General features: G+C 35.2%; 3 protein-coding genes and 1 non-coding gene across 5 annotated transcripts; 3 read left to right on the top strand and 1 right to left on the bottom strand.

The window, feature by feature from the left end:
* The first annotated feature begins 2,984 nt into the window (after positions 1-2,984).
* LOC142614316 (F-box protein At3g12350) lies at positions 2,985-6,965 on the top strand. Of its 2 annotated transcripts, none has more exons than XM_075786914.1 (2): positions 2,985-4,089; positions 6,329-6,965. In XM_075786914.1, the coding sequence occupies exons 1-2, from the start codon at positions 3,160-3,162 to the stop codon at positions 6,785-6,787; spliced, it is 1,389 nt and encodes a 462-aa protein (XP_075643029.1). In that variant the 5' UTR covers positions 2,985-3,159; the 3' UTR covers positions 6,788-6,965. The 2 variants fall into 2 exon arrangements, with proteins under 2 accessions (XP_075643029.1, XP_075643028.1); XM_075786913.1 differs by having other exon boundaries at positions 6,248-6,965.
* Positions 6,966-9,420: 2,455 nt separating this feature from the next.
* LOC142613411 (LIM domain-containing protein WLIM1-like) lies at positions 9,421-11,481 on the bottom strand. The gene is made up of 5 exons (XM_075785773.1): positions 11,089-11,481; positions 10,326-10,422; positions 10,184-10,227; positions 10,005-10,094; positions 9,421-9,915 (listed from the first exon to the last, which is right to left on the bottom strand). Exons 1-5 carry the CDS (start codon positions 11,224-11,226, stop codon positions 9,688-9,690), a joined length of 597 nt encoding a protein of 198 aa, XP_075641888.1. The 5' UTR covers positions 11,227-11,481; the 3' UTR covers positions 9,421-9,687.
* Positions 11,482-16,588: 5,107 nt separating this feature from the next.
* TRNAP-UGG (transfer RNA proline (anticodon UGG)) lies at positions 16,589-16,660 on the top strand. The gene has a single exon. It is a non-coding gene; the product is annotated as a tRNA-Pro (tRNA).
* Positions 16,661-16,718: 58 nt separating this feature from the next.
* On the top strand, positions 16,719-24,391 carry LOC142614287 (GPN-loop GTPase QQT1). The gene is made up of 11 exons (XM_075786871.1): positions 16,719-16,954; positions 17,127-17,171; positions 17,269-17,348; positions 17,970-18,044; positions 18,297-18,400; positions 18,532-18,688; positions 18,795-18,882; positions 22,297-22,369; positions 22,457-22,588; positions 23,888-23,966; positions 24,078-24,391. Exons 1-10 carry the CDS (start codon positions 16,863-16,865, stop codon positions 23,936-23,938), a joined length of 897 nt encoding a protein of 298 aa, XP_075642986.1. The 5' UTR covers positions 16,719-16,862; the 3' UTR covers positions 23,939-23,966; positions 24,078-24,391.
* The last annotated feature ends 1,250 nt before the right edge of the window (positions 24,392-25,641 follow it).

Raw genomic sequence — 25,641 nt, 5'->3', positions numbered from 1 at the left:
GACCCTATATCGCCATATCTATTTATTCTAGGTAGTGAAGTTCTCCTCAGGCTTATAAATAGGGAAATTGCTCTAAAGAAGCTTTCTGGTGTTAAAGTGTCCAGCACCGCTCCTCCCATTTCTAAGGTATGTTATGCTGATGACATCATTTTATTCTGCAAGGCAAAATCGTCTGAACTTGCCACCCTCAAAACCTGCTTGGAGAAATATTGTTCTTGGTCGGGCCAGTTAATTAGCAAGGAAAAATCTGGTTGTTTCCCATCTAAAGGGGTGAGCTCTCAATTTATCAGTCATGTGAGATGTAGTTGGGGCCTTAATATTTTGTCACATAACACCACCTACCTTGGTGTTCCTCTCTTTCTCTCTAGGAGTAGGAATCAAGATTTTAAATACATTAAAGAGAGGCTGGATAGCAAGCTTAGTGGATGGAAAAGCAAAAATTTGTCTCGGTCCGGTAGAGCAACTCTTATCAAATCGGTGGCCCAAGCCATTCCAGTTTACGCTATGTCGGCCATCCAGCTCCCGAAAGGTCTTTGTGATCAACTTGACGCTTCAATTCGTAGATTTTGGTGGAATCCTAAATCTAAGTCGGGTTCTTATTGGACTCCAATGTCTTGGTCATCTCTTTGTTGGCCCCAAAAGGAGGGAGGCTTGGGTTTCAGGAATCTCTGGGACTTTAACCAAGCTCTCCTCTCCAAATTTGGCTGGTGGATTTTAACAGGAAAAGATTGTCTCTGTGTTAATGTGTTGAGGGAGAAATACAAGATCCGAAATAATTGGCTGACTCACTCCTATTCTGGCCGTGCTTCCCCAATTTGGAAAAGCTTGTTGGGCATTAAGCACCTCTTCTCTAAGGCAGCCTGCATTCTACTAGGCAGTGGGGACTCTATTCGAATATGGTCTGATCCTTGGATCCCCGATCTCCCAGGCTTTATCCCTTCCCCTAAGGTCGATGCTAATCCTGACCTAGCCTTGGTAGTGTCACAGCTTCTATCCTCGGATCACAGTAGATGGGATATTCCCAAACTGAACTATTTCTTTGAAGAGCCAGTGGTTGATTTAATTATGGAAATCCCCATCCCTCTTTACCAAACTGAGGATAGTTGGTCTTGGATTGTAACGAACTCGGGGTCTTTTTCAGTCAAATCTGCTTATTGGTTGTGCAGGGTAGCCGCAACCCCCTCGAATATTGATGCTATTAGGGGTCAAATATGGAAAACCAAGCTACATGAACGCCATAGGATGCATTTATGGAGAATTGCTGCTAATGTGCTGCCTTCTAAAGAGGTAATCAGTAATTTTAATGGGAGTATAGATAGATGCTGTCCTTTGTGTTGTTCAACAGATGAGTCTACCCTTCATCTCTTTACTGTTTGTACTATTGCTAAAGCTATTTGGTTTCAAAGTATGTGGGGGTTGAGAATGGAAACCTTTGAGTTTGGGTCCCCATCAGAGTTTGTTTGTTTCCTCATATCCCCTCCTTTTGTGGACAATCTGAATCCTAGTCAAAAAGAGGAATTTTTGTTGTTTGGTGCCATCCTTTGTGATGTTATTTGGAAGCAGAGGAATCTTTCCCTCTTTGAAAATGTTGCACTTAATTTTGATGGTGTAGCTTCCAAGATTTCTAATCTCTTTGCTGAGCATAAAAATTCTAGAGCTTCCACCTCAAGACATCTGGTTTCGGCCCCCCCTCAGGTTTGGATTCCTCCCTCAAGGCTAGACATAAAAATAAATGTTGATGCAGTAGTGGGTCCTCGCTTCTCTGCCATTGCTGCCGTTGTGAGAGACTGGAGAGGGGAGTTGGTATTTGCTGGCTCCATGAAAGTGAACACCACCCTCCCTTTCCAAGCTGAAGCAGAAGCAATTAGTTGGGCGATTTCCATTGCCCCTGCTTTGGTTGGCGAAGCTGTCCTTGTGGAGTCTGATTCTCAAGTTGCTGTCCAGCTTCTTTCGAATTTGGAAATGCCTCCTCCTTGGAGAATCAAGTCTATATGTGCTGATGTAAGGTCCCTTTTGTCTCTCTCTGATAATATTTCTGTTTTTTGGGTTCCTAGGTTGTGTAATCAGGCTGCTCACTCCTTAGCTAAGTGGTGCTTATCTTGTAATTTTTTTGGATCTTTTGGTTGTGGTTTTTGGCCTGACTGTTTCTCTTCCGTTATTTTGGAAGAGGTCAGAAGAGTGTTGTAGTGCTTTTCTCCTTTTTAATAAAAATTTTCTGTTCATCAAAAAAAAAAACTCTTTTGACAAGTTTAGCAAAAAAAAAAAACTCTTTTTGACACAAAAATAAAATGTTAAAAAGAATAATAGCACATTAAAAATGTTAAACTTTATAGACTATTTTAAAACATGAGATAGAGATTAAGGACCAAAATAGTAAATACAACTCAAAAAATTATAATATAACAAACTAAAAGTAAATATTATTTTTCTACCTAAAAAAAATATTATTTCATTAGTAATTAAATATAGCAAACAAAAATATCTTTATGCAACTTGGGTTGCAGAAATTTTTATGTAACCCACTACGCAGTGAGTTACATAAAAATTAATGTAATTCAAGTTGCACAATAAAAAATATGACATTATATATAGCCTAAAATTTATCAAATTATACTAGGTTGCATAATAAAAAAATGTGACATTATTTATAGCCTAAAATTTATCAAACTATATCCAATTGACCATGTCATTACTATACCTTAGTTTTTTTTTTTTTTTTTAAGTAATAAGTGAAAACAAAAAGAAGTAAATAAATGAGACTTTGTCTTGTCATTTTTTTTATTTTCTTCTTTTCTTTCCCCTTAACACCTGTCAAAGACAAGAAAATACAGATATAGTAATAGCCGTAATATACGAATACGAAAACATTACACACACTCCATAACACTGGAAATGACAAAACTATCCCCCACACTATACCCTGCACGTTTGTTGCACTACAGTTTCCACGACTCTAAATTCCCCTACTTTACCTTCCTACGGTTGTAAAATAAAGATTCAACGAATTATTCCCCGCTCTCTCAGAATCATTCTATTATACCAAAATCCTTATAAACTGCCTTCTTTATTTTACGCCCAAGAAAATCAATTCCCATCTCTATATTCTCTACGAAGATCTTAAACTTTCCCGAGAAAACATTTTCCGAGTCCCAAACAAAAATGGCGAATCCCAAATCCGACGAAATGGGCGGTTCCATTTCCTTCACCGATTTCCCAGAGGACGTTCAGCTCTGCATCCTCTCGTTCCTCACGCCCTCCGAGGTCTCCACCTTCGCTTGCACATCGAAACGCTTCGTTTCGCTTTGCAGAAACGACGCCAAGCTCTGGTTCACCATGTGCCATAGAAGGTGGGGCTCCAAGACCCAGATTCGAAAATGGGGCAACGGCAAGATCGCCTTCAGGCTTCTCTACAAAACGCTTAACGAGTGGGAAAATCTCATCGGTTTTTGGCGCCGAAGCGGTCCTGGAAATATCGGAATCTCATCGCCACCGTTGGTTTTCTTCGAGTGGGGCCCATCGTTTCTGTCTGGTTCGAGAATTTCCCCTTCGAAAAACGGCACCTACAGTGTTGTGAAGTCACCGTTTTTGTGGATGACACTGTCGCAGGAAGGTCAGACCGTGAATTTCCTCGACCCAGACGGTCGGGCCGAGGTGTTGGATTGTGTCGGGGAATTGGATTTCTCGGATAACGATTTGGTTCCGGTGAATTTGAGCTTCATGGGGAAGACCCATTTCGTTGTTGAGGAAAACATGAACTTTTTCGCGTTTTCGAGTTCGAATTCGAGCTCGAACATTCGGAGGAGTTCGAGCTCTTCGACTCTGAGATGTGAGGATGAAATAGAGGATTCAATTGGAGGAGATAGTGGGTCCTTCTCGCCGAGTCACTCACCTGGGAGCTTACCGGACCGGTTAATGTCGGAGATGTATCAGCATTTTGCGAACCGGACGAGTCCAGGTAGTGGGGATAAGAGGAGGCAGAGGAGGAAAGAGAAGGAGAGACAAGGGAAGAGGAAATGGGAGGCTGAGCATTTTGTCAAGATCGTTAATTGCTCGCCCACACTGACTCGCCCTTTGCAGGGCCTCTGGAAGGTATTCTTTAGCTCATTTGTATCAAACAATGATTCAATTATTTTGACTCAATTGAATTCAATTTTGATCATGATTGCTAACTTTAGTTTGCTAGCTATAAATAATATCTCATGATCAAGACAATTGGCTGAATCGCGCAAAGTAGTTTCGTAGAAGTTCATTGATAACTAAAAGGATGATAATTTGTAATTAGTACACACATCTTAAACTATGAGCTCCCCTTGCTCTTACAAGAGGAGGTACATTTGAGCTAGAGCTCATCATTAGTTCATTGTATGCAGCCCCAACCAAAGAAAAAATATATAAAATATTCAGTTGAATTTGAAAACTGGAAGTTGAAAATGTTGCAATTCCTTGTGTTCCCTGAAGTTTCTTGCCTTCAGTTGAGCATGTGCAATGTTGTCTGTTAATGAATTTTGAACTATAGTGCAGAGTGAGTGTTGGAGGGATGTTCTTAAAATATCTTGGGGTATACAGGTAGGTATGTTATGGTCTAGTACCTACCTGTACATGTGTGTGTCTATGTTCCTATGTGCACATGGAGAGGTATTTTTACTATTTAGCTTATTTTTGCCACTATTCATGAGTCCCATTGCACTTTTTGGTATTATTCATGGGTCTCATTGTAATATTTTAGCTACCTTTTAGTTTTATCTACAGTACTTTTAGTAAAAAGTTTCTAATTTCAGCTAAATAAGCAGTTCCCAAACGTACTCTTAATTGATAGAACTACTAGAAATATAAAATTCTGATGATAATGACTCAAAGGTTTGTCTTAGTTTTGTATTATTGAGTATTTAAATAAGAAGGAATATTAGAGGGTGCTTGGAAACCACACTTCAAACCTTATATGGTCGAGGATCAAATAAAAATGAGCTCTAGCTACTGATATGAAACTTGAAAGCAGGAGTGAATGTATACTGGATCCAGTCACCTAGTTTTTTTTTTTGGATGAAGAAACCAGACACCTCTATTTTTTGAAGCCCTTATTCATTGTTGACTAATCAAACACTTCATCATTGCCAATAGACTCTTGATCTGAGTTCTACATTTTGCTTATGATAAAAAAACAGCCATTGTGAATTGGTTTATATGTTTATTTTGCATGCCACCTACAAAAGTTATGCACCCAAAAAGTACAAATGTCTGACTTTTCTTTTGAAAATGAGCGGACTAGGAAACTTGGTCCTATCTGTCTAAGAACAATAAGTCCATAGAAGTTTTCACAGCTTTTTTTTCACAATTGTTAACATGGTATGCTGTGATTGGTGTGTATTAAAAGTGATGTCAGGCGGGGTGTTTACCAAACCACACAAACCGCAAAACCACACCAAAACCGCCCATAAAATAGCATAACCGCACCGCAAGTAATAATGCACCGCACCACAAGTAATAATGCACTGCACCGCACCGCACCACACCTCATGGTGCAGTGCAATTTGCGGTTTTATACAAACCATACCTCACTGCACTGCACTGCACTACACCCTCTCTATATATTAATATATTTAATTATTTTTAATATTAAATATATTATTAATAGGTTAATAACCCTAGTTTTCAAAAAACAAAAAAGTTTGATAACCTTAGCAAGTGTTGATTAGGAAAGCTAGCCTAAAATACAGAAAAACTAGCTCAGTAGTTTAAAACTTGGACCAAAACAAAAGGAAAAATTAGTTTTAGGCTGGGTAGGAAAAGCCCAAAATTTGAAAAATATATCAACTTCAAACCGCATCTTATACACTGCACTGCACATGCGACTACAAAAATGAGGTGCGATGCAGTTATGGTTTTGGCTAAACTTTAAACCGCACTACACCACACTACATCGCACATGTGACCACAAAAATAAAGTGCAGTGTAGTTATAGTTTTAGTTAAACCACACCATTAAGTGCGGTGCTAAAAATGGCCCAAAACTGCACTGCACCACACCGAGAACACCCCTCAGGCCCATTTAAAACTGATGTTGCTTTAATGACAACTTGCTACCATAACAAGTTGTGATAAAGGTTAATAAAAAATTGTCTTTAGTATTGCAAGTCTAAGAAACACGGTAAGTTGAAACTATCATGTGCATGGACAGCTGTGATGTCAGCAAACCTATTTTCTTTTTCCGATTTGCTATTGTCATTCTTCCTCATGGTATATTTCTGTAGTGTCATGGTTGGAAGACGTTAATGCATGTAAGATCTTCATTATGGCTCATCCGACCCCTCCCTGCTGCATCTCTGTTGCAGGGAATTTATGATGACATGAGCTTGAATTTCTATCTTGTGGTATATGAAGACAATGGGGGCATCACTTGCCGGAGGGTTGGAGACTCTTCTGAACGTTTCTCTAGTTATGGTCTAGTATTTTGGACATCAAATGCTACATTCATAGAGTCTCCACTTTCCCAGGAGGAAAAATATTTGTATGATTCTCGCATGCATGTTCGACCACTTGCAGCAGAAAATTACATTCTTGAGGAACTCCTTTCAGAAGAAACTGAGATGGTCTCTCGCATTCTTAACATAAACTCAAGTTATGATTTAGTTATTCCAGACTTGGCTGGAAGTACTACAAATCCCCGGAACGTGGAGGGAAGGATTTGGCAGTACATTAGTGGTACCTTCGGGTTTGGGTTTCTTCGGGACAATTTTATCATAGACCTGAAGCATGTTTCCCAGAATGGTTGTGTTCTTGATACAAAGTAGCTCTGTAGTGATTAATTTCCTAATTGGAATCATTCTTGTACATAAGTTGCGTAGCTTATGCACTTTGTGCACTTAGTATCATGTCTTGTTCTGATTTTATTGGATGTACCTGAAGGGACAGTGTACTATATTTGTTTGTAGAATTAAATTAAATAATAATATCAATTCTCTTGGAAAATATCTTTCTTTGATTTTTCCGAATGCACTTTTCTAGTTTTTTTTTTTTTTTTCAGAGGTGTTTACACTATTTTAATAACAACGTTTGGCGTATAGATGGTAATTGGTAGGTGATGAGTATTAACTTTTAAGGTCTACATTCAATTTAATGGTATAATTATTTTCCTTTTACCTTTGTTTTTTTTTTCCTTCTCTTTCTGTAAAAAAGTTAATCATAATATTGAAATGATTAGAACTGAATATGGCTATGTAAGTACGATGTGGTGTTATTCCTAGCTAATTTCTATACCAGCTACCAGGGTTACTTCCAAATTTTATACATTGTCAGCCTATGTCTTAATTTAGATCTAGAATTTCACTTGTAGGCATACTTTTCTGTACATTACAGTGATTAATTGTACGGTTTTGGCTCTCAAGGTTCTAATTTTCTGGACAGAGGTTCCCAAAAGTGCTTTTTTTTGGGTGTGTTTTTAATGATTAAGTATATAATTCAATCAAGACACAGATACAATAGTAATTGTATGTTCATTTAGACCCCCTCAAACCAAATTGTTTAGCCTAATTTATTAACTAAGTGATTACTTAAATTAATTTTTAGATTTAGGTTAAACACAAATAAATCATATCATGCAAAGATACGGAAAAGTAAATAACACCATGGCATGATTATCTGAAAAAACCAATGAAACTAATGGTTTCAAGGTAAAAACTTAGAGAAGATTTAATCTAACTATTCTCAAGGTAAACAAAATCCACTATAAGAGAATTGAAGGTTTTACAAAAGATTTAACTATAAATCTATTGCTATCTCATGTAGTAACTTGTTGACAGGACCACGTGCAAGCTCTGAATCCATGAACTCTCTCTTCTTAGATTTGCACCAACACAAGTCACCTTGCTTGCAACTTTGAAATTCCACTCAAAGTTTTAGCAACACAAACTCTTCAGTTTGTGACTTCAATACCACCCTTGAAGGTTTAGATCATTAGCAGTGGTTGATCTTGTTGCAGCAACTTCAGATCTACCAGATTTAATGATATAAGAATTATTTTTGGTAGTGACTTTGATAGAGGAAGGCGCACTACCTTTTAGATCTCACAAGAGTACCTCCAAAGTCTGTCAAAAGCACTAAAAACGTAGTTAGAGTTTTCTTTTATATACTAGAAGTGTTTCACTTGAAACCTAAAACGTTTACGCAGAGTTTGAGCTGAAATAGAATTTTGCAGAAATTTTATGTTTGTGATTTTCGATTGGTTGAATCTAATTTTCGATCGGTTGGATCTAATTTTTGATTGGTCGGATTTCACTGAAATTTCATGTCTTCTTTTTGCAGCTTGTAATTTCTTGTGTTCAGACTTGTAACACCTTGAGTATTGTCTAATAAACTCTATAGACTCTAAGATCTATACCTAGACAAGTTTGTGCTCATGGTTTGCCAATTGTTCTAAATTTTTAGAACCTAATAGTATCAATTACCTCAGATCACCAAGCAGCATTTAAAGCTGCAACCAATAACAAAACTAACTCTTACAAAAAAAAAATAATAAAAAAACTAACTACACAAAAGCTACAAGCAACAATTATACTGTAAACAACTATGCCATTTATAATCAAAACCAACTGACTTTCAAAAACTGAACATGGAATTCTCCAAAAGCCACATAAAATCCTACTTTCGATTGTATTCTTAATCCTTCATTTGGTAGCCAATTAGCATCTCACATCATTTTCCACAGCCTTCAGCAGCTCCTATTTCATTTCTCACACTACAATGGTGACCTCTTGCATTTCCATCCATCCTTGTGTGGTACTAAGCCAATTTTCTCACATTAGAGGTTCAGAGGTCAGTTACTCCTGCTCTCTCAATTCATTTCACCTAGTTAATTCTAAAATCCTTTTTTCATTCGATCTTTTTTTTTTCCCTACCATTATATTAACTTTTTAATTTCCATTTTCCATTATAGTGTCATGGGATTCCTTCCCTCACAAGAAGAAGAGATGCCATTGACATTATACGGGATGCTTTTTGTTTCAATCAGTCTATAGTCCCATTTCACCAAAAAATTCATGCCCCCTCACTTTTTTTGTGTTGTGATTATGTGAGTAAATCTGTGAATTTTTAGGTGAAAATTCAGTGTTGTAGCAGAACTGTTTTTGTTTTGCTAAGGTAAATGTCACCTCAGAAAAGAAAGTGTGTTGGATGGTGGAATCAAATTAATGTGTCCTTGCGAATTGCAATATTGATTCTCATATTTGCAAACAGCTGGATTGTGCCCCACCATTTGAAATTGAAGGTAGTTTAGACTTGAGACTTGCAGATGTTCAATCAAGCCTGGGGACAGTATGGCGTCACATCCTTCATTTAGACTGAAATCAAATAATAGCACAAGTAGGAAATAAAGGAAAAAAGTGGGGATCGTCAAGATTTATTGAAAATCAAAGGAACACAACAAAAATTCACAAACAGAACACTAATACTTGTTACTGCATCACATACTGAGAATCAAATAGGTCTTGGCATCCATTTGAACATCCACAATCTCGCAACAAACCCCAAAACAGCAAAAATGAAGGCGCACACACCTCAACAGGAAATACTAATAATTCCATCAGCACTTTAATCATAAGGCCTAAAATTGTTACACCAATAGGGATAGTGAGAGCAGAGAGGGTAGGGAGAAACCATGATGGGAAGGAAAAAACAGAACAATTTATTAAGCAGTTTATGTCTCAGCAGCAACTTCTCTGCCATTGACATTCTCATCCATTGCATCCTTCTCTTGTTCACCCTCAAGCTGGCTTAAGTTGCCTTTCTCCTTGATGAGTTGGATGTGGTGATGTTTGCAGTAGAGTCGGCCCTCGTGTGCAATGTAGTTGGATGGGCTGATCACACATCCTCCATGAGTGCATTTGAAACAGCTCTTGTGATAAGGAGTTCCATTTACCGTTACCTTAAACATAGAGGATATTATTACTATTAGTGACATTTTCCAATATTATGTGTAATATTCATGAATCATGAATTGTGTGTAATGTTTACCTTCTCGGTTGGATAGACAGTTTTTTTACAGCCAAAGCATTTGTCTCTGGTTCCACCAAACATACTTGAAACTTTATTTGCGGTAGGTTTCTGTCAAGGCAGCTCATAATCAATGTTAGCAGTAGGTACAATGAGCTCTTTATGATGCATAAATGAGAACCTAGATTTGGAGACGTTACCTCACTATCAATAGGTTTCTCAGGTTTTACAATTTTTGGGGTCCCTGAAATCATCAATTAAGATGGAAAGAAGTCAGCTTGAGCAACTGAAAAAGGTTTGACATTCTGGAAATAAGACTCTAGGTGAACTTATATTTGTTACCTTCAAAGCTTTTGTCAAGACTGCCAGTTCTTTTGAAGAGCTGATCAAAGTGTGGCCTGCAATATAGTACTCCCTCAAAGGAATTGTAATTACCGAGCTGCAAATGGTTCTATATGTCAATAGCTTGTATATCAAAGCTCTAATCAAGTAAGTGGGCAATAATATATCTTTTTATATGAATTGGGCATTTGGTCTAATTTAGAGTTCCAGCAAGAACAAGTTCATTATATGAGCCACAAATAAATCTAATCTCGTCAGTACGAGCCGTAGAATGTTGAATAACTGGAATAAAAGATTAATTAGTTCTCATCACAGATCTTGGATCCTTAAAACTTTGAGGCAAATCAGATGAAGAACAGCTGGAAGACCTCCTTTTGTCTTAAAAAAGTGAAATTGAGCAAGCATTAGTTATTGGGTTACTAAATCCCTCACAAGTAAGACCTTGTTGCTGATCTAGAATGAAAGACTTTCACTTATAGCATCTGAATGACTTTCTTCCAAGCTGCAACAGCTACCAAATTGTTGTTGTCAAACAAAGGCCTTATTGTACCAAAGATCAGAACATGTATGAATCTAATATAAAAACCATCTAACAAGACAAACCTTGAGGCAAGAACCACATTTAAACAGGTGAGAAACAATACTAAACTTATAATTGGTTTTCATGCTAGCATCCTATACAAGCTCTTGCCTTGTCAATAGATCAATGACATGGAAGTTGAAAGAAGCAATCTAGAATATAGAAACCAATTGTTTAGTTTACCTTGAGAGTTCCTTTGCAGTGATGGCATCGAAAACAAGCTTTGTGGTAGATACGATTATCAGCTGTTAACTTATCAACAAGATAAACAGTCTTGTCACAAGCCATGCACTTCTGGGTTGTTCCTGCAAATGATGCCATGTTTCTCAACGATTCACTGTCCTGACCAAGTGAAGTAGAATTTCACTCTTTTTTCTTAGCTCTCTTTTAGAGTTAGAGAGAGTTTTGGAGTTGGGGAGAAAACAAGCGGTGAGGTTGGGATAAGGGGGTGCAGGTGCTTGCGGACAACAAAGGCAGATTTTTAGATGATTGAAGTTAGTGGCATTTGACAATGATTTTGTCCAAATTTGAAGCACCTAACCACCATTTTCTCTCACTTTTTGTTTTTACTATCCTGTCCTCTAACGTTGCAATTCAATTAATATAAGATATCAAACATATTAAGTTTTTAATTGTATAATCTGGTTGGATTTGTTGACTATTCTTAAATCCTGTTGCTTAGTGTTTTATTTTTTAATAAATACGTTTATATTTAAACATATAATTGTAACATCTGTTTTATGATAATTGCTCTTCATGACTAGATCAAAACGGTTTTTTTTTTTTTTTGGATTACCCATGAATTGATTTGACATAAATTTTTTTTACTAATTGAACCAACTAGAACCTATTATTAAGTAGATTTAAGAGCTAAAAATGTTTTTTTTTTTTTTAGAAGGTAAAAATGATTTATTTGAAAGACCGATAAATACAAAATTCGCATGATGAATTGGAAATATGGAACATTTTGTATCTATCTTCCTCATATGTACACAGTATTATTTCATTATTTATGGAGTTCAAATTATACATTTGGAGTTATTGGCCATGGAGTTAGTTTTGTAGTTAAATTTAGACAACAATACATTAATGCGTTCTTTGAATACCAAGAGTACCATTACGAGGTTCACTGCAATAATTTGCGTTTTATTTTTTACTTTTTCCCCCTGTTTTTCTTTAAAACCAAGAGAGGAGTAGTTGGTGTCATAACTCATAAGGGGAGTATGATCTAGTGGTGGTCATAACAAGGAAAACTATTCAGTAGTTTGGACCATTATTCTCAGCTTTTCATATAGATTCTAAAAACAAAAAATACTTTCATATAAATAGATCTTACCATGAATTTGAATAGCACGATTCGTTATTATAGTTGTTATATTTGAGGAAAAAACATTACCAAATAATTACTCCTCATGAGTCATGACAGCATAAATCTAATGTGGAATTCCCACACAAAATCGTATGAGTTATTTCATATTAATCCAGATAATAATACTACTATATAAGAAGAAATCATGTCCAACGGAAAATCAAAATGATAGAGAAATTTTCTCAACAAGAAAAAAAATATTATATAGAAATAATGAGTAACCACTAACACGTTCTCTAAAATATCATTAAAAAAAATGGACTTCAAAGATTCTTCTTCTCATTAACTAAAGCTTTTCTATCCTTTAAAAAAAAAAAAAAAAAATTTTGAGGCCCCATGGGCTTTCTCAACTGCCAGCATTTCATCACTCAACTCCTAGCTGGCCTACTTGCTTTCTAAAACAATTTCTTTCTCATTTTCTCTTCATTCATAAGCAAGAAAAGTCTAAAGCATGCCTATTGCCCACCTTCAAAAAAGGTCTTTTACCGTCATATAATAGTGAGCAATAATTGGACAAAAATAAGTCTCAACATCAAATAAAACATTGATCAAATGCATGGTTACAATCACTTGTCCACCCGAAATGCCTGGATCCTTAATTTGATTTGTAATTATATGTTATGGGTTGTAATTAGCTCAACCAATAAAATTTTTTGCTCTTAAATAAGAGACCTAATTTTAAATTCCTGTTTACACAAAAAATTAATTGATGTTTTGATTTTTTCTAGAGAGTTTTTACCTATAACGTCCGCTTCTGATAAAAACTTTTTAACATCATATAGAGACACCAATTAGTTTTTAGTGTAAGCAAAGATTGAACCTCAAATCTTTTATTCAATCATTATAAACTTTACCAATTAAACTAATTGAAACCTATTTATTAATGTTTTGACCTAATGATAAAGAGCAATTATATAGAATGGAATCCACGTGATAGTTATAAATCTATTGTTGTTTCTATTAAAAATAATAATAACATTATAAGTTACATAATAAGATGTTAAGGCAAAGCACCATTCGTCACATCATAACAAGAATGGCACATGAGTTTGAAATGATGGAGGTAGTCTTTTTTTATCTTCCTCCACGCTTAATAATGATGGAGACAAATGAATAGCTGACAACTTTTTTTTTTTATTCCCTCTGTGGATGGGAATTCAATCTTGCTTGATGAACCAGCAGCGATGTGGGTGTGCACAAGAAATTATCATTGATTGGACCGAGAATACTGGAAAATGTCGTGGTCCAATCTCACATTGTCTACTACATGCAAAATCTCTTATTAATTTCATATTTGAGGTTTAAGATTTAAAATATTTGGACAATTACTATAATTTTTAATATAGTATAAAAACAAATGCAAAATGACTTCTACCACAAGATATTCAAGCATAATGAATGTATTGGTCATTTATAACGGAGTGCAGTACGTTGTCAATGTATGATCAAGTTGTTGGAGAGGAACCAAAGGAAAATGGGGGTCATCAAAAGAAGTATATTTCTAATAAAATAATAGAAGAACTCTTACAAAGAAATCAAATTATATTATTTGGACTTTAAGAAATAGAATTCATGAATTATAAATGAAAAATATTCAATAATTCGCGATCAAATTATTCAAGAATTGTCCATCCAAATTAAATGAATGAATAATTATTGTTGATACCTCCCCAAATTTGTCGGACGATGATGAGTACGGCTTCAACTACCTGAATGGTGATGCGCATAGGTATAGAAACAAAATTGACACTACATTGCTAGTACTACTGTCCCTAAAATGTGCATAGTGGGTGAGGATTATAAAAGTGATCAATTTTAATCATGGGTTAGGAGTCACCACTAATCATTGAGTTTTTCTAGGTGTAATTGATCACTTATATTTAATTTGATTTTATTACCAAAATTAGGCTAGGAAAAATTCTTTTTTCCTAATCTATAAGGAATGGTAAAAAATAAATAAATAAATAAATAAAAAATCTTGATTCATGAATTTAGAAGTTTGGTTACACATGAGGATTGAGTAAGGCGTTAGGAACCCTATGATGCCTATTGCAGAGAGAATTCTCTGAAATGTTGCTAGGATTTGGACAAGTGGCATCCATATGATGCTACACATAGTAATGTATTTCCAGCCATTTTCATTAATTTAAATTCATTCTTTTTAATTGGCAAGTAACAATGTGACACTTAACCAATAATAAGTGGACCTTAAATTAAAATTGGACACACTCAATAAAAATGTTAGGATAATTAGACGGATTTTCAAGAGATAAATATCATGGGACCAGTTAAGATAAATGGGGAACTTTCTAACCCAATTAAATATAATGACAAGCATTTTCTTAAAAAATCCAACTAATTTCATAAATTAAGCTGTGATTCTGAGAATGTTCCAAAGTTAATTATATCCCAATTTGGGCTCATCAGAGTAAAAGGGGTATTTATAGTAACACAGTAGAAAATATCTCTAACGTACTCCAAGGGAAAACAAATATCAGTTTATGAAATAAAGCACATTTTTCTTAGCAAGTTCCAATTTGGACAATTTTCATATTTTTCACAATATTCAGCCAATTCAAATCTTATTTTTGTCCTTAAATAAACAATTTGAATGGAGTCGCACAATTCTTAATACAAAGTTAAAATAAATCCAATGAATCTGTGGGTACAATAATTTAATAAGATAACAATGCCACGTGTCATACTCATGATCAAGGAGTCCAGTGCAATTCCGAGGAGATTATCCCCTCGAATAGTGAGGCCAGGGAGGCAAGCCATAACCAAGTTGCTAACACATTATTAGAGGAGGCCACACTGTAGGGGAAGGACTTCAGAGAGGGGGTTAAGTCTATTGTGTCTGAAGGGATGGAAGCTACTGCCAAATTAATTGTACCCCACCAAACCCTTTGGTCGTATTTATGTGGAGAAGACCCTTGAACAATGCTATCTTGGTTGTCACAACTCACAGAAGATTTGGGGAAACGTCTGACGAGACAAGCACTAAAATGGTGGCTTGCGTGATCAACGAATGAAGGGTCAAGATCAACGAAAAAGGCTATATAACTTAAGAAACCCACCAAAACAGGGGGATTTGAAAAATTGTGGAAGAAGACACTGTAGCAACCTAAAACAGAAATTGTAATCAAGTCTGAAGAAATATATTCAAGAACTATTCTCCTCGGACTTTGCCAATGAGTGATTTTCTTCGCATACAGCTTAATTTTATTTTACTTTCCTACTATTCTTAATTCACTATGCGCATTGGTCCTTCCATTGAAACCCAGCCTATAAGTCTACTCTCTACAAATTCATTGTGTTGGGCTCTCTGCGCCCTAACTCTGTTGCTTTTTGGGCTTAGGATTCAAAACCTACTCTTACAGAATCTATAAATTTAAAATCGAAATTCCTAAAAAATTCAGGGTAGGACAAAATACAACAATTATTAAATTTCTATTTATTAGTTTCATTGAAAACCATTATTAAAATGAATAATGAAAAGTTGTCTCTTGAATATTTAATTAGCCCTTTTCCTTATTCTAATCAAAACCTTTATGAAGATTAGAAAGTGGAAAAAACAAAAAGTGGACTTTACCTGTTGAATCAGGACTAAATCTATTATTCAAATATTAAATATTGAATGAATGAAAAAGATGAATCATTGGAATTTTTTTTTCTTTCTTTCTTTCACGGTCCGACATAACTCCTAGTAAAATTGAAATTGAAAGAGAGTATTAGTTCCATTAGTTCATTTCCACCAAAATCAAAAGAAATTCTATTGATGTCTTTTGTAGATTGGACACCATAAAATTCAATTTTCTTTTGAGAATCAAATTCAATATAATTCCATCAAGGTTCTTCAAAGTTCAAACCCGTTTGTTGCAAGAGGAATGACTCATAGTAGATTCATAATTTTTTAACAGAGAACCCCCAAAACCAAAATGATGAGTTCAACCACCAGGTGGATCACCACATTTGAAAAATGGAGCTGGCTGGCAGGGTGGTCCATGGGCTTGTGATAATCTGGCACCACACGAACACGACCCCCCATAAATTTGTGAAAAGAAAAGGGGAGGGCTAGGTGTTTGTTGATCTGGCAACATTATACACCCCCACCACAAAGGAATCTATAGCCTATAAAATGGAACAAAGAAAAACATTGCAGTAAATAAATAAATTACACGACAGTGTTGCTGAACGAAACCAAGTTAAATAATGAACAGCTTCAGTACTGCCAAGTATGTATATTTTAAAAATCAAATTTTCAACTTTATTATTGCGTTATATATATATATTTTACATAACTTCCAAACAAGCGGGCATTTGGTCTAGTGGTATGATTCTCGCTTTGGGTGCGAGAGGTCCCGAGTTCGATTCTCGGAATGCCCCAATTTTTCCCATTTTTTATCCGTTAACACATCAAAACACTAGAATGTTGTATTTGGTCTTTGAAATTTTTGGCTTTTGACCCATTATCCTAAAACCCTGAATCCCTCTCATATGAACCCTAAAACCTAAATTTTGAACATTTTCTTTCATCGATTCGAGTAATTTTCTTTTTATTTAAGAGAGAGAGAGAGAGAGAGTAGAGATGGTGTTTGGGCAGGTGGTGATTGGTCCACCAGGATCAGGGAAAACCACTTACTGCAACGGCATGTCTCAGTTCCTAAAACTTATTGGAAGGTCTCTTTTCTTTCTTTCTCTTTTTTTTTCGTTGGACCCAAATTTGTAAACTTATTCTTAGTTAGCTGGAAAATTAAAAATTGTATACCTAAAACCTGTAACATCTAGAATCTTTTTTTTCTTCAAGTTATACAGTTTAAATGTGATGTTCTTTTGTTGTTGGTTTGCACAGGAAGGTTGCTATTATCAATTTGGATCCTGCTAATGACTCCTTGCCGTATCCTTTTCCACTTTATTTATATATGGGTTTATAGTGTTTGTTGCTTTGGTTGTAGTGTTGTTGAGATAAAGTTTCCTTTTACGAAAATTTATAGGTACGAATGCGCTGTGAACATTGAGGATCTTATAAAACTAAGTGATGTAATGACAGAGCATTCTCTTGGTCCGAATGGAGGTGAGCGTGTGTGTGCGTCCTTGTTAATTTGCACCTGATGAGTGTTCTTTAATGTAGTTGTGTGTTAAGGGTTGTGTTATGCTTATCAACTAGGTGGGTTCAAAAACTTACCGGGTTTTTGTGTGTGTAACTTATCATTCTATTAAAAGAAGAAGAATAGTTAGCTACTGCATTTGGCATTCGAAGCCACCTTTGAAAATGGAAATGTACAAAATGTTTACCTTTCTTTTTTTGATAAGTAATAAAACTTTATTGAAAAAAAAGAAATTAATATAAGGAACCAAAGCGCACAGGCAGTGTACTAAGGATCCAGCAAAATGTTTACCCTTCTCACGTCCATATCTTCTCCAACATTACCAACCAAAAGAAAATTTAAAAATTCATTTTTGAATAGGTTATATGGTTTGTAGTCTCTTTGAGAGTTCTATGAGTTTTGACTAACCAAGTGGTGGTACTTAGATGGGTGCTCTTGGTGGACTCTGTTTGTGACTTTGTAAACAGGAATATCTGAATCAGAATCTGCTTTGAGTTCTGCTATGGCCTTTCAGTTCAACATGCTTGTCACTTATCTGCTGTATTAGTCATGCAGTTCCTGAAGTATATTTTGTTATGCTCAAACAGGCCTTGTGTACTGTATGGATTATCTGGAGAAAAATATTGATTGGCTGCAATCAAAATTGGAACCCCTCCTCAAAGGTTTGTATACTGTGCCTTCACTTCAAAATTTTTAATTTTATAGGCTCTATAAGTGATAACTTTGTACTTTTTTATATTTTTTGTATAATGTCAAGCTTTGTAGTCTCTAGAAATTGGAGTCTTTCTCTCTCCTTTTTTTTTTTTTTTTTTTCAAACTTTCATTTACATGCTTTCAATTTTTTAAGTTGGTCTACTGAAATATAATAAAATGTTGTGATGCAATGTTGCTTAATGATGTTATTAACTTTGCAGATCACTATCTTCTCTTTGATTTTCCCGGCCAGGTTGAACTATTTTTTCTTCACTCCAATGCCAAGACAGTTATCATGAAACTCATAAAGAAATTGAATCTTAGGGTATGATTATGTCTTCTACATTTATATGATATTTGATATCTCTCAGGACCCTGAACAGCTGAATTGACCTCATCTTCTTGTGTGTCAATGTTCAATTATAAAAATCTTATTGGATTCTTCATTTTATGCAGCTGACTGCAGTGCATTTAGTTGATGCCCATCTTTGCAGTGACCCTGGGAAGTATGTTAGTGCATTGCTTCTCACTTTGTCAACCATGCTACATCTAGAACTCCCACACATTAATGTCTTATCCAAGATTGATTTAATTGAGAACTATGGAAAGCTAGGTATGGTTATAGCTTTTCTTATTTAGACATTAAGCGTGAAATATATGCTATGATCATAAAAGTGTTGGTTGTGCTTTATTAATTGTTACTTTTTGGTGTGCTGCAGCTTTCAATCTTGATTTTTATACTGATGTGGAAGATTTATCTTATTTACAACACCATCTTGATCAGGATCCTCGCTCTGCCAAATACAGGTATGATTTAGGGTAGAATTCATTATGCAATTTGTATAAATTAGTCTTTGTCTTTTAATCTATGCACACTATATTGAATCATACCTAGGTGTCATCGTTAAAAATTTCCAATTTGTTTTCTTCATTAGTATGTTGCAATTGTTCCATTTTTTATTGCTTGTATTTCCTTTTCATTTAATGCCATACTGTAGTGAATATAGCAATCATTCCTGCTAACATATCTGGCATATTTATAGAATTATGATAGCGGCGCAAATACTAAAACTTCGGACTTAGAATGTATTAGTTAACATCTAGTATGTAAGGTGTTGGATAAACTCATTTCGGAGTCACAAAATTATTTTGTTGGTGGTAGACAAATTTTAGATTAAGTGCTTGTTGCTAATGAATGTCTAGATAGTTGACTGAAGTGTCGTACTCCGGGGTGGTGAGTAAGATAGACATCGAAAAAGCCTATGATCATGTGAATTGGGACACTTTGTTCTATTTGTTAGAGAGGATGGGCTTTGGGGGTCGATGGAGGAGATGGTTAAAGACTTGTGTCACTACTGTCCACTTCTTAGTTTTGGTTGATGGATCTCCTGTTGGTTTCTTTGGTAGCTCTAGAGGTCTAAGACAAAGTGATCCGTTGTCTCCCCTTCTCTTTCTTTTGATCATGGAGGTTTTAAGTTGGATTCTGAAGAAAACTGAAAAAGGTGGTCTCATTCAGGGTTTTCTTGTGGGACCTATTAATTCTACTGGTATTCGTATTTCTCATCTATTATTTGCTGATGACACCATTCTTTTCTGTGATATTTCTGGTACCCTTTCAAGCCTTCTGACTTATTATCTTTCCCTTTTTACTGTTCCTAAAGCTGTGGCGATTAGATTAGAACGTATTTGGAGGAATTTTTTGTGGGTTTCCTCAATTTAGTGCTTCAAATATCCCTTGGTGGCTTGGGAAAAGGTTTGCTTACCACGTGAGTCGGGAATCTAGAATTTGGTGTCTTTTAATCAGGTTTTATTAGGGAAATGACTTTGGAGGTATGGCCACGAAATTACTCATCTGTGGTGGATGGTCATAGCCATGAAATATGGGGAGGGGAAAGGGGTTAGAGCACTAGAATTTGTAGAAGGGGTCATGGTTGTGGTTTATGGTGGAGTATTAGTGAAGGGTGGGAAAGTTTTTCTAAGTATTTGTCTTTTGTGGTGGGGTATGGTTCTCGTATTTTTTTTTTTTTGGCATGATGAGTGGACTGGGGATAATTTTCTTAAAACTCTTTGTCCTCAATTATTTGTGTGTTCAGCCAATAAGGAAGCTTGTATTCCTGAAGTGCTAAGTCCTCCCATTGGTGATAATGATAGTGTGGAGTTTAAGATTTTATAGGGAATTTAATGATTGGGAGTTAGCGGTTTCCTACTCCCTTCTTCATTTCATCCAAACTCGAATTCCTAGAGGTGGAGGTTTTGACAGTCTTTGTTGGCGTCTTAATGGAAGTAGGAAGTTGGACTTTCGATCTTTTTATCATAAGATTCGAAATGCACCTCTTTCTACTTTCCCTTGGAAGGGCATTTGGAAAGTAAAGGTTCCTAAAAGGGTGGCATTCTTTATGTGGACAGTAGCTCATGGTCAGATTCTAACTTTGGAAAACATTATGCTTCATGGTCGCCCTTTGGCATATCGTTGTTGTATGTGCTGTTGGAATTTGGTTCCAAGCCGTTTAATGTGGACTATTTGGACTGAATGGAATCGGCGTTCCTTTGAGGATACTGGGAAATCTTTGGCTCAGTTGTTAGATTTGTGCCATCGGACCCTCTTTGATTGGTCTTAGTGTTGGGGTCTCTTGGATTTTTCTGCACTATGGATTTTCTTTTGTCTCTTAGAATAGCTTAGTGGTTGTTTGTTACTTTTGCTTCTTTTTACTCTTTGTTCACTACTGTGAACCCTGTGTATTTTTACTGCTATTCCATTTTCAATAATATTTTTTTCTTACCTATAAAAAAAAAAAAGTATGTAAGGTTCCTCTAATATCAAATGATATAATGCTACTGAGAAGGTGTTTCAATATTTTTTTCGGGGCACCTAATATGTTTTCACATCTCTTGAATTAATGTAAGTGCTGCCTTCTTATGGCACTTTTGCTGTCACCTACCATCATTGCACTGCCTATTGGCTTTAGATGGGGTTTAACTTTAGGATTAGATTATTCCATTTTCTTTTGGGTTGCTTTGACGAGCAATTCAACCCTGTTACCAGTGGCATATGATAATGTAAAAACTTGTAACAAATAGAAAATGGAAACCATGATGACCAGTCATCCTAAGGCAATTAGTTAGGGTTTAATGACTGGCTTGGGCTAGGGGTCAATCTGACTGGTCAGCATTTATTCCATTTGCAAAGGCCAAGGTCCAGCTATGGTTTGAATTATTGCATTCATCAATCCCTTTCGATAGTTACACTTGAAAATTTATGGAAATATTGCATTACTATTGAAGAAAGCCATTACATTAATGTGAATTCTCTTCCAACAATTTTGGTAGCAAGAGACCATTATTAAAAAATGATAATAAATAAATGAAAGAACAAAATGTATCAAATGAATCATATGGTACTTATAGGTGGATAGTTTGGTTCTAGGTATGATAATGGCTCAAAATTTTCGTTTTATTGTAATAGATAGCTATATTGATGGGCAAGATATTGCATCCTAAAGAAGCTACATATCAAGGGAAATTCATGTGTTGAATACGTGTATTTTTTGGGGAGAGAATACCTTGGGGAGACTCCAATTGAGAGGTTAATATAACTTATAAGGACACCACTTAACCCAAAAGCTTAAGCCTATGAGTTTGGGCTCAATTATGTGATATTAACTACTCAAAATTTTCATTAGTATCCAATGTGGGATTTCGCTACCTAACTAACCGCACCACTCACACTTGAATATCACAACATTTTCCACATTAACTTTTGGTGTCATTAAATTAATAAGTGGTTTAACTAGATGTCATGATAGAAATTTAAAATCTATTCTTTCTTGGACACAATACAGTGCATCATAAAGAAAACCAAATAAATGCTTTCATGTTGCCTGAATGCCTAGTTAGATTGGCATCAGCTTAAAGATATGGACCTTTGGTTTTGATTCTTTTTGTGGTGTCAAAGTTTTATAGTTTTTTATTATACCTCTTATACAACTCGAGTCAATATTTAGTCATATAATGACACAAGGTATTGTCAAGGTATTCAAGACAATTGATTTATAATTTCTGACTTTTCTGGTGTTTCTATTGAGGTGCTAATAAGAAATGGAAAAATAATTAAGTACAATCAGTAGCTTGTCCAAGCCCTTTTGAAAGCTGATATATTATTTCTGAATGTGCGTTCAGAAATTAACATTTGTATAAGTAAGCTGTTTGTGAATCTTATTCTAGGAAACTCACGAAGGAGCTATGTGATGTGATAGAAGACTTCAGTCTTGTCAATTTTACGACCTTAGATATTCAGGTCTGCCAGTCTCTGTTTTTCCTTCTTAAAATTGCTTCTTTTTTCTTTTTCTTTTTTTGGTGTTCTTAGTTAGATGTTGCTTTTCAGGATAAAGAGAGTGTAGGGAATCTTGTGAAGCTGATAGACAAGACCAACGGATACATTTTTTCTGGCATAGAAGCAAGTGCTGTTGAATTTAGCAAGATTGCAGTGGGTCCTCTTGATTGGGATTACTACAGATATCCTTGTCTTCTTTTGATTCTTGATATCATATTTGCTCTGTTTTAGCAAAAAACAAAATATAATAATAAATATCATATTTGCTCTTAAAAATTGGTTTTTATACAAAATGTGACTGGCCAAAATCTCATAACTTGTGTTATGACATTTTCAAAGTATCTTTCAGCTGCATTCTTTCAATCTGTGTTATTTAATTATAAATCATTTTGCTGTTTGGTTGGCTTCAAGGTTTAACAGCTAAGGTGGTATCTTCAAGCCGTAGCAATACTATGGAAATAACTTTTACCCTTCTTTTCAGGAGTATTTTGAACTACATAACTAAAAAGAAGTGTGAGAGACTATTCATGCAATGTTTTCCAAGTAGGAGTTTGGTTGTCAAGTATTTGGTCTCAAATTGACTGATTATGAGTTAGAAATGACATATAGGAGAACATAGGTTTGTTCCTCTTTTTTTGTGATTAGGCATGGCATATTTGAACTGGCCATATGGGATGCGAGACTTACGTTATACATGTGAGATGTAATACCCTTGTGCAAAACTGTAAATCAAGTGTGCAAGTGTTGTCCCAAGGCAACATGGCAGATAAGGTTTCTGCTGCTGAGTAATTCCAGCAGCATGGCCTCATCAATTAGTTTAGCTGTTCAGGTTTGAATTTACATTTGAATTGTTATCAATAAATTCTTCCTATTGTGTCGGAGAGATTAAGGTGACTAGGTTGGTTGTCAATAGGATTTTGTTATCTTACTCAGCCAATTGTTGCAACTGTTTGAATTATTTGAATTGGTAGTTATTATTATCAGAAGAGTGTATTCAAATGCAGCAAGGAATGAATAAGAGGCAAGCAGAAATTTCAATCAAATTATCTGTCTCATGTTTAGGAGATTAGTCATCTCAAATTCGAATATACGACCATTTAATTTTTCAAGTCTTTCAGGAAGACATTAGTTATTGGTGGATTAGAGATTGAGTACCTATTATTTTCTTTATGTCCACTACTGTGCAGTACATAATAGTGAACTTTTCTGATCTGGTGATTATACTGCTTTGTTATTCTTTTCTTAGCCATTTTTTTTAATTAAAAAAAAAAAAAACCTTTTGAGCACAGTATTGAATTCTTAGCATTTATATGAGATGGTTCCCAGTGCATGTTGATTTTTGGTAAACAGGACCCTGAAGGAATTTCTTCGTTTTCGCAAGATATGTATGGGCTTATCAAATGTCTTTATTTCATGGAGTATCTTTGTTCGTTAGTTACTTGCAATGAAATGCATGAGTTTTGCTTGACAAAGAAGTTTACAGTTGCTGCTGTGCAAGAAAAGTACATTAAAGATGATGAAAATTTTGACTAGAACAATTTCTGGAAAAGCTATGTTTCTGGTGAGCAAGCGACTTTGACATGTTTTTGTTTTATGTGAATGCGTGTGACATGCCTGTGAATTTGTTACTGTTCTCTGCTCCAGAGAAGGTCTTGACTGTTTCTCACTGCAGGTGTTGCAAGGGTTCTTAGCAACTGATATTACAATGTTGGATAAGTACCTTGGTGGAAGATCCAGAGAACACAAGTCAAAGTAGCGAAAGCCAGCTTCATCTTCCTCCCTCATCATGATCTTTCTTAAAAGGTAGCGAAAGTAGGGATCCGACCAACTCTACTGTGGCAGTTTTTGTGTAATATAATTTAAATTAAAGTCATACGCTCTGTTTGATGTGTGCAGAATTTGCAGATGTATGAATTTGGAGATGTTGAAGGAGATTGAATAGTGTTTGATATGGCTATAAAATCACTTTCTTCTTCTTTTACAGCATTTAGATTTAGTTTATATCCTATTACATATAATTATTTTTATTAAACAATTTAAATGTTAATTATTAAAAAAAGTATTTTTATCAGTATTTTTGAATGTGTCAATGAACGGTTTTGGTTAGTCTGCAGTGATCATATTCTGTAGAGAACCACAGAAGTTAAATTGGCCTGTTACTAGTTAAATTTTCTTGATTAATTATTAGATACTCTTAGAGTGAGGTGATTTGGGAATCCATCGTAAAAGTAAGAAAAAAGAGCATCACGTCACTGCACTCTGAGATAAAAATGTATTCTACTTACCTTTTTTGTGTGTGTGTGTGTGTGGATCCGAGATAGAATTATACTCTAGTATAATCTGTATATATGTGAAGTTTTTTCATAAAGGCTTGAATCTCGGTCCTTATTCTATACACTACAAGTATTTATAATTGTAAAACAATATTATGCTGCCAAGGGTCTAAAGTGGTCTACTGGCTCTTATCATGCATTAAAGTTTAATATGTTTCATAATTCTTTGGCCCACAGTTAGAAATTTGACAAAACATATATGTAGTACCAATTCTGGTGGCATGTCGTGTGACTTTTGTTTATCAAATTTATTAGCAGAAGAAAAGCCCGCGGTTACGGAAGAGATTGAAAGCGTTGTTCACGTGTAGCATATGAAGTTATGAACAGCTTAGAACTTGTACGGCTGTGCCTACTTTCTTTTCTTGAGGTTAGAGAGAGAGAGAGAGAGAGAGAGAGATTGTATTTAGAAAACATCTCATAAGCAGTTTTCGGTTTTTGGGTCTGTTTGATGACGTAACTCAAACGATAGTTTTTAGTATTTAAATATTAAAAATTGTAAAAAAAAAAAACATGTTTGGTAGAAGTGTTTTTTTAAGAGTGTTTGAGTTACGTCTCTTATTTTAGGGCATTTAAACATTGAATTTAGAAAACTACTCTTACTAGTGTTCGGTCTTCAAATAACATTGTTCAATAGCACTTTTATAAATATTTTAAAAATTGTAGGTCTTACTAATTAGATTACATGTCATTACTTTGAAAAAAAAAACACACACACATACCAAACACAATTATATTTCTTTCACTTTTGAAAAGATGTTATTAGAAATATAGTATCATACACATTTTTTGCGTTATGAATATATTTAGTATGTGTTTTGAGCAGTAAACTATGGGACCCACCAAACTTGACATAGAGATTGGTACTATTTCTCTCTTTCACACCAAACTTGACTTGTGCTTGGC

This window comes from Castanea sativa, chromosome 10, assembly GCF_040712315.1.
Source record: "Castanea sativa cultivar Marrone di Chiusa Pesio chromosome 10, ASM4071231v1".
Classification (NCBI taxonomy): domain Eukaryota; kingdom Viridiplantae; phylum Streptophyta; class Magnoliopsida; order Fagales; family Fagaceae; genus Castanea; species Castanea sativa.
This window is presented reverse-complemented; position numbering and strand designations above follow the sequence as displayed.

What these genes read in the sequence shown, in the direction of transcription:
- LOC142614316 (XM_075786913.1), top strand. Translation starts at nt 3,160, where the DNA reads ATGGCGAATCCCAAATCCGACGAAATGGGCGGTTCCATTTCCTTCACC. An exon ending in CTTTGCAGGGCCTCTGGAAG is followed by an intron (nt 4,090 to 6,247) that starts GTATTCTTTAGC and finishes ATATTTCTGTAG; the next exon opens with TGTCATGGTTGGAAGACGTT.
- LOC142613411 (XM_075785773.1), bottom strand. Translation starts at nt 11,226, where the DNA reads ATGGCATCATTTGCAGGAACAACCCAGAAGTGCATGGCTTGTGACAAG. An exon ending in ACTGCAAAGGAACTCTCAAG is followed by an intron (nt 10,423 to 11,088) that starts GTAAACTAAACA and finishes AACCATTTGCAG; the next exon opens with CTCGGTAATTACAATTCCTT. An exon ending in AGAAACCTATTGATAGTGAG is followed by an intron (nt 10,095 to 10,183) that starts GTAACGTCTCCA and finishes CTGCCTTGACAG; the next exon opens with AAACCTACCGCAAATAAAGT.
- LOC142614287 (XM_075786871.1), top strand. Translation starts at nt 16,863, where the DNA reads ATGGTGTTTGGGCAGGTGGTGATTGGTCCACCAGGATCAGGGAAAACC. An exon ending in ATTGGAACCCCTCCTCAAAG is followed by an intron (nt 18,045 to 18,296) that starts GTTTGTATACTG and finishes TTAACTTTGCAG; the next exon opens with ATCACTATCTTCTCTTTGAT. An exon ending in TTACGACCTTAGATATTCAG is followed by an intron (nt 22,370 to 22,456) that starts GTCTGCCAGTCT and finishes GTTGCTTTTCAG; the next exon opens with GATAAAGAGAGTGTAGGGAA.